Here is an 8682-nt window from a genome sequence, read left to right as displayed (position 1 = left end):
ATGGCACAGAATTCATCGTTAGAGTCAATGATATGAGCACAGAATTCTCGAACTAAGGTCAAGACGTCCGCTAAACAGAAAGGTTCAATACAACATGGCAAAGGGGCACCAGAGGTGACACAAGGGCACAAGCGAGGTTCAATACAGCACGACGTAGGGGTGCCAAACATGGTCCAAACTTTCAAATTTTATGGCGTAAAACGTTGACGAAAAGTGTCAAGATCGCACGCAGGAGCGCCAAAGAGGTGAGGCACTAATATAATATTGCATAAAACAATCTATATATATTAGGATATTGACAAAAAAAAACGCTTTAAGAAGGTACTTCTATATGCAGTGCTTCCACAAATATAGATTGTCCCAAACGTAATATTTTGTTTTGCTTTTGATTTTTTTCCTTTTGTGCCTTAAATAATTCATAAGGTAGCGATTTAGTAACTAAATAATTGATAATATCGACATACCATGGAATCATCATTTTAGTTACGAATTGATCTATCATAATTTGATATGTCAAATTAGGTGCCCTATTACACTTAAAGAGCTTATTTTCAAGCAATTTAGATGTCTTTGTCGTGTTTTTAGTTAGTTTTAGTTCTCTGCATTAATAAATGATAGTGTGCATTTTGATGCTGCTTTGAGACCCAAATTGGCCAAATGGCACAGAATTCATCGTTAGAGTCAATGATATGAGCACAGAATTCTCGAACTAAGGTCAAGACGTCCGCTAAACAGAAAGGTTCAATACAACATGGCAAAGGGGCACCAGAGGTGACACAAGGGCACAAGCGAGGTTCAATACAGCACGACGTAGGGGTGCCAAACATGGTCCAAACTTTCAAATTTTATGGCGTAAAACGTTGACGAAAAGTGTCAAGATCGCACGCAGGAGCGCCAAAGAGGTGAGGCACTAATATAATATTGCATAAAACAATCTATATATATTAGGATATTGACAAAAAAAAACGCTTTAAGAAGGTACTTCTATATGCAGTGCTTCCACAAATATAGATTGTCCCAAACGTAGTATTTTGTTTTGCTTTTGATTTTTTTCCTTTTGTGCCTTAAATAATTCATAAGGTAGCGATTTAGTAACTAAATAATTGATAATATCGACATACCATGGAATCATCATTTTAGTTACGAATTGATCTATCATAATTTGATATGTCAAATTAGGTGCCCTATTACACTTAAAGAGCTTATTTTCAAGCAATTTAGATGTCTTTGTCGTGTTTTTAGTTAGTTTTAGTTCTCTGCATTAATAAATGATAGTGTGCATTTTGATGCTGCTTTGAGACCCAAATTGGCCAAATGGCACCCGAGGAATCTAACGAGGTTGGCGAGTGATGCAGAGAGTCAATGGTGACCCGAACGGAAAGAAAACATCACCTAGAAGGGGTGTATCACGATATGGAAGCATGGAAGTTGTGATACCATTGACAAGAGGAGACAAAAAATGACTGTAGAGGAAGTCCTTGTCCAACCTTACCCCCAATAAATACAATGTCCAAGGGCATTTTGGTTAAAAAGTTTGGGTTGTAATTAAATGTTAAAAGCCACTTTTGGTTGAGAAGAAAGGGAGAGCTTTTAGTTTTAAGTTTTTTTTCATCTTTTTAACTTAGGTTTAGAGTAGTTTTCTTCTTCATAGTTTTAGAGTTTTAGAGTTTTAGTTAGAGCTTTTCCTGGTTTTTCTCAATGTTAATGGTAATTAGTTAAGTTAGTTATCACTGTAGCTAGGATTTATTTGCTTGTTTAGTACCTTAAACTCCTTCTATTTTCAATTTAATCCTTAGTATTAATATAACTCAGTTCCCTTTTAGTTTCATCAATAAAAAACATGATCTTTTGAGTTTTTTTCAGCTCCATTGTTGCTATTTCTACTTTCTTCAAGTATTCATTAAGAAATGTCCAACTTTTACTTAAAAACCTTTATTGTTTTTACTTTTAATGCATGTTTGCAGGTATGTTGGGTATTGCTTGTTTAATAATGATAATGAGTAGTTAAATCTTAGGTGGTTGGTTGATGGAAGTGTTGTCTAGTTAGTTCTTGGTACAGAGACTAAATCGTAAAAATTGGACTAAATCGAATAGACTTCAAAACTTAGAATTGACGACCCTAAGGGAAAATTTAGGTAAGTGAGACCAAAAGGGGATCTTATCAGGCACCAATTCGATAGTCTTGAATTAGTTAGTGAGGTCGAGAGATAAATCAGACTAATTTGTCTAAGTTAGTAAAGTGGAGACCGAGAGGTAAAATTGCACAAATTTAGGAATTTAATTGGTTTTGATCCCGAGTCCAAAAGTTAATTAGCAACATGGAAGTCAATCAACCGCTGTCTATTATTAATTTGTTAATTTTGTAAGTTTACTTGTTTTACAATTTGGTCAGTTTTCTTACTAAGTAGTTAATTAGCGTAATTACCCTCCAAATTATACTTCGTCGTAATATAGAAATTAGTGAGTGGCTAGCTAGACTCCTTTCTTGCATGCTTGTTAAATAAAAATTATTAAATTGCTGACTCTCTTGGGTTCAATCCTTGAAATACTCAGATGTTCCATTGTAACACTACAAACATTACAATTGACATGTCACACTTACAGCCATCGCACGTAGATTGATTATATTTGTGTTGATTCCACACCCCAATGTTCACACGTCGGTGGCACAAGCGATCATGAATAAGTGTTCTACATGAGAATTGTTTCATATATGTATGCTTTGAGACTCATTTGAACTTGTAATTGAATTGACCTCTACTTGGATAACGAGATAATTCGTGTAACATTGGTTGTAAATGAATGGTATTGCAAACATGTTGTTCCCAAGTTCTGATATTCATGTTTCTTTATGTTCAATTAATTGTTGTAAATACCTTTAAGGCTATAAGCCTTGGTTGGAAGCTGATGGCTCAAATACCTACCTCTGCCTTGAGACATGTTTCATGTATGTATGCCTTGAGACACATTCGAATTTGTAATTAAACTGATCTATTGTCGATAACTTTGCGAGTATGCGTGTAAATTAGGTCGTCAAAATGAATGGTATTGTGAATCAGTAATTTCAAGGGAAAGATCGCGTCGGGTTTCTTGAAACAGCTGGGTTGATTACTCCTCACTTTCTTTGTTGGATCCTAAGATGAGGAGTCAATTTGCAGACCAAGAAAGAGGCAATGTTTATGGGGGGTGTAAGTCTATTTCTTTGTGATGCTGAAGAACACCATGCTTTTTGCCTTATAAGTTAACTGAGACTTAAGCATTACTACTTGCATAATTTCCTGTCAATGTCCTGGTATATATATATATTGTTTTATGCAATATTATTAGTGCCTCACCGTCTAAACTTAAACATGTCTTGAAAGAGTTCCCAATTATCCTAAGGGTTATAGATGCTTGCCATGGCATGATAACAAGTTTTTATTGATCAAAGAATGTTAATTGTCTTCTTTGTTCCCATTCTCATATCCTTTTTAAACGGAGAAAAACTGACTGGTAAGAGTGTTGTATCACTGTAATAACGAGGAGCGAACCAACTGTCTTCTTGATTTGCTCTACCATAGATAGAAACACTGCAACTTTTTCGTAATCTCTGCAAATGGCAGAGAAACTACCTTTCCTCCTTCTCCTTTGAAATCCTCCGACCCTTAAACCTCCATTTTTAAATCAAACCTCCCTCCCTCCCTCAACCCCATTCCTTCAACTTGAAGACTCCCAACAACCCATTGAGCCACGAGTACGGAACTGGACCTGCATCTGTAGTTCACCTGACCTCATCCGTGGGTTACAGGGTTGTCAACTCCTTAATCGACCCTTCTTTTGACTCCAATCAACTTGGCAGAATGCCAGTGATTTGGCTAAGTTGTTTGAGCACTTTCAAAGCAAACCCCGATTCAAAAACAAGAGTATTTGACTGATGAAGTACTAGTAATTGTCAAAGGTTTAGGCTTTTGCAAGAAATTCATTGTTGCTGTTATTATTAGTATCTTAAGGAAAGAAAGGTCTGTGTTGCAGCTAATTTGTTAAATGGCTTGCATAATGAAAGGGTTTAGTTTTGATGTATATGCTTATACTTCTTTGATAACTGCATATGGCCATAGTGGGAGGTATTGGGAAGCCATGGTGGCTCTTGTTGATGGGATGAAGAGTGATGAAATTGCCCTGGATGGGTTATAATTATAGTAGACTTATAAGCTGTTCTTAAAGAGGGCCTTTGTACGAGGAAGCAGCTTTAGTTTTAAGGGTGGCTAGTTTTAGTCCTGAAAATGTTGCACCCGATTTAGCTGGCAGTGAACTTCAGAAAGTGTTTCCAAGGACGAAGTGAGGCAAGCCTCTTTGTTAGCAATCTTCAGAAACTCGATCTGCATATTTCGAAGAACGAGGAAATTAGATTATTAGAACGTATTGCAGAAAAATGGTCATAGAAGAAGGTCTTAAAAACAACTTTCTGTACTGTATTCTTGCTGTTGATCATTCTAAGTACGGAGACAGTGAAAATATGATAACATTGCACTCGATTTAACTCGCAGCGAACTTTGTATCATACAGTCAATTAGAGAAGAAAGAGGAATGGAGAAAGAAGGGGGAGGTATGTATAATCCCTTTTATTGCCAATCCAATATATGATCAGGTTTCCAAGCCATTGTCTGCTTTGTTCTTTTTTTGTGTGCATGAAATGGCATCAATTCTTTGCACGCGAATTCGGATGCATTCGGTATCGTTGTGTACATTCCATTGATGAAAAATATGCATTATTACAACTAATAATCAGTGGAAAATCATGAATTATAGTACATAAGTATGAAAAAGAGAGATCCTACTCTACTTTTGAGTTGCATCAGGTGAAGTTTCTGAGACTTCTTGGTTAATCCCCGGTGATGTTAAATCTGGAAGAAGACTAACCGAGGCCTCATCCGAAACTTCTTGTTTCGGTCGGGGTGTGTCCAGATTATCTAAAGGCACCACCAGTTGTTCTATATCATCAAACTGGGTCCATTTCCTATCCTTTGCATGAACTAAAACAGGGTACATTAAGATCCCAATGATAATAACTATACCACTTACAATGAATGTTGTTGCAGAAGCTAGGCACATGACAAGAACAAGTAACAATGCAGGTGGCAAGCAAAGCATTGTTACACCAAATGTTTCCAAAGGGACCCTGTAAGGTCTATGTAGATCTGGCTTTTTGATTCTCAGTTTTATGAAAGCAGCAAATTCGAGAAGCATTCCAATTGAGTAAAGGAAATTCAGGAATTCCAGAATTTCCTGGAAACTCATCCATGACAAGAAAATAACTCCAGTGGCTGAGCACAATATGCTGAATGTTGGTGTCCCATACTTTGACCTACAAAAAATGGGTTTTCAAGAACATGTTAATACATAGAGTGTGCTGGTGCAATAATAGAAAGGGTTGTTGTCGAAGTTTAAAAGAAACTTCTACTTCGACTCTTCGTTTTTCTTTAAGTATTTGTTTCGTATACATACTTGAATATTAGTACAGGGATATGATCCTCAACTTACACTCTAAAGTCTAAACACCCGAATTGGACTAATGTAGTCATACTTTGAAGGTAAAAGTATCATAGAAGCCCTTGTACTAAGAGAGAGATTACATTTTGCTCCTACTCAGAAAATGGGCAAATTAATCCTCATATGTTAGACCAAAAAGCGAATCGATCCTTTTGTTAACAATTTCATCCAATGGTACTATTAAAAACTGGCATGGCTAGGAGAATAACAAGACAATGACATATGGCGTGCACATATACTTTATGTTGACATAGAGAGACTAGCTTTTAACAGTAGAAATGAATGAAATTTTTAAGAAAATGACCAGTTTGCTTTTTGATCTAAGGACTAATTTACCTTTTTTTTTAGTAGAAAGGGCAAAATGCAATATAACTCTTAGTATAAGGGCCTCCATGATACTTTTACCTACAAAAATGGGTTTCCAAGAACATTGTTTGTAATCATGTTGATACATACAGTGTACTGGTGCAATAATGGAAAGGGTTGTTTCAAAGTTTAAAAGAAACTTCTACTCCGACTCGTTGTTTTTCTTTAAGTATCTGTTTCCTGAAACATGCTTGAACATTGGTATGGGGACATGACCCTTCACCTATACCCTAAATCAATCAACGAGTCCGAATACTTGCACCCTAGTTCGACTCATGTGGCATCTAATTCAATGCTTTCATTCAATTTTAATCATATAAGGAAGCAAAAAGATCAGGGAACTTAAAGTTACCTTGAAGCAAAGATGGCTGGGAGCATTCCCATCTCACTCATTCCTAGCAGTTGAAAAGCATCTGCACTCATTTCAGCTTCAAACAACCCCAAATTAGACATTGCAGCAGCTGCTTGAATCCACCATTTCAGCCAAAGCCCTCCTATTAACATCCCAACTTCAGAAAAATACCCATCAGTCCATTCACTAGAAGGAGAATTCAAAGTCCCTGTCCCGGCCAAAAGCGGAATCAAGTACGAACAAACCACCAAAACCACCGCCCCGAGAAGCGCTTTCGGGAACGTCTTACTCGGATTTTCAACCTCCCCCGCAAGAGTACTTGCCTTATCCCAATAATTCAGATTCCAAAACATACTATTAAAGTAACCCCTCCAATCCACCTTGTTAAAATCCACAACAAGCCATTGTTTAGGCTTTATCCTAGGTATTGAAATCACCCCCATTACAAGGAAAGGCAAAAGTGAGAAACCAGCAAGTGAAACAGCTGAAACTCCCACAATGTGTAGCCCTCTATAGTTCAAATATGTTAATGAAATTGTGATCCCTAATAAAGCTGGAATCCTAGCAATCATGGTGTTAAATATGGGAAATGAATGTTTCAAGTAATCGAGGAACAAAACAGGGTATAAAGCATTGTCCATTACACCACTAAACCATTTCCAAAAACCTTCTTGGAAACCCCAAAAAGGACCAAAAGCTGAAGATATCCAAATAACATATCCACCATTTTCAGGGAAACTTGTAGCAAGCTCAGCTGTGATTAGAGCCTCTGGGATGCTCCAAAACAAGGGGAAAACCATGAAACCAAGCAAAGACAAAAGAGGGCCACCCCCTGCCCTTACTGAATCTTCTATACCAAAAGGACCACCAGATACCTCATAGAATATCAAAGCTATGAGTGGCAATAGTGTTAGTTTTGGATTGGTTTTGATAGAGCTGGTGCTTGCACCCTCTTCCCCACCCATCAATAGATAGGGAAACAAGAAGACAATAATGGCTTTCCCCTTGAAAATGGGCAAAAACAATGATAAAAATCAGATCTTTTTTTGGAGTTTAAAGATGGAAACTTCAATATCCAAAAGAACCCAAAAAAGATATGGATTTTCTGATTTCGTTTACCTGTTCTTCAAAGGATTAAAAAAAACCTGGGTCTTCTCTGAAAAATAATAATAAGATAAGGAAGCTACAATCTTTTTGAGATCTTCAATGATATTTTCTGGAAACTATTACTTTTATTGGGTGGGGTTCATTTATTCCACGTTTTATTGCAGAAAGTGTGTTACACCCAAAATTGAATATGATATATACATATACAAAATTTGCTGACAGATTCATACTTTTATTCGTGAGCATAATAGATAAAAGGTAATATAATTTTTTTTCTCAATTTTATTTTGGTATTTGTATTTTTTTTTACACATAAATTTGATAATTAATTTATTTTAATATCTGAACTTAAAAAATATAAAAGTTTAATGATATTACACTCATTTCGTCACTTGAAAATTAAAATTATATAAATTTTCAAGTGATGATATGATATAATTTTAAGATGTCACATTCAGTGTTTTAATAATTCTCGATTCAACTAGTTTAATTAATTTAATCACCAAATCAATAATAATTAAATAATTAATTAAATTTTCATAAAAATCTAAAAAGGTAAAAAAAAAAATTAAACCAATTCACCTATCTATCTTTGTTCTAATTTTCGATTTTTACCAATTTCAAGTCGTTTTCAAATTAACCAATTCAACCATTTTATTTGGACCATTATGTTGATCATTTTTTTGTCTGACTAATCTAGTATTGTTCCAGTAACAATGATCAAATCATCAAAACTTGACAAGACCTAAATTCAAGTATCAAAATAGATTTAATTGTCAAATTTAAAGAACAAAATGGAAAAATAAAATATAAATACCGAAATTGACCTAATTACCAAATTTCGAAGCTAAAAATTATATTATTTCTTAAAAAAGAAAACCATTGTTTTTTTAATTAAAAAAATTCATTAAGATGTGACATATTCATCCCATTTATTGTAATTTAACTCATATTATAACATTTAGTAGGTGAATGGGATATAGAATTGGATGAATCTGTATACTATTAATTAAATTATCTCATAAAATTGGATTTCACAAAAATAGTAATTTTAGATTTTTATAAGAGAAAATATTTAGTACACAGAATTTTTTTACTCTAGAAGCAATGGTAGAAGTTAACAAGTTGTAATACTCAAAAATTTTGGTTTCTAAGAAAGGATAAGTATTTTAAATGTGACTCAAGTATTTGGAGAGAAAGTATGAATAACAAAATTTAGTAAGGATCAAATTGGAAATTTTTAAAAGATTAAGGACTACAGTGTAAATTTATCATTTTGGAAAAAAAGGGTGAAAATTTAAGAAATAATTTTTTATGGATGTGACGAG

General features: G+C 34.8%; 1 protein-coding gene across 2 annotated transcripts; it reads right to left on the bottom strand.

The window, feature by feature from the left end:
• Positions 1 to 4588: 4588 nt before the first annotated feature.
• Positions 4589 to 7559, bottom strand: LOC107898792 (probable polyamine transporter At3g19553). Of its 2 annotated transcripts, XM_016824334.2 has the most exons (3): positions 7367 to 7511; positions 6248 to 7251; positions 4589 to 5344 (listed from the first exon to the last, which is right to left on the bottom strand). In XM_016824334.2, the coding sequence occupies exons 2-3, from the start codon at positions 7210 to 7212 to the stop codon at positions 4819 to 4821; spliced, it is 1491 nt and encodes a 496-aa protein (XP_016679823.1). In that variant the 5' UTR covers positions 7213 to 7251; positions 7367 to 7511; the 3' UTR covers positions 4589 to 4818. The 2 variants fall into 2 exon arrangements, with proteins under 2 accessions (XP_016679823.1, XP_016679822.1); XM_016824333.2 differs by having other exon boundaries at positions 6248 to 7559.
• Positions 7560 to 8682: the final 1123 nt, after the last annotated feature.

This window comes from Gossypium hirsutum, chromosome D04 (assembly GCF_007990345.1).
Source record: "Gossypium hirsutum isolate 1008001.06 chromosome D04, Gossypium_hirsutum_v2.1, whole genome shotgun sequence".
Classification (NCBI taxonomy): domain Eukaryota; kingdom Viridiplantae; phylum Streptophyta; class Magnoliopsida; order Malvales; family Malvaceae; genus Gossypium; species Gossypium hirsutum.
The sequence above is the reverse complement of the archived record's forward strand: the minus strand, read 5'-3'. Positions and strand labels throughout refer to the sequence as shown.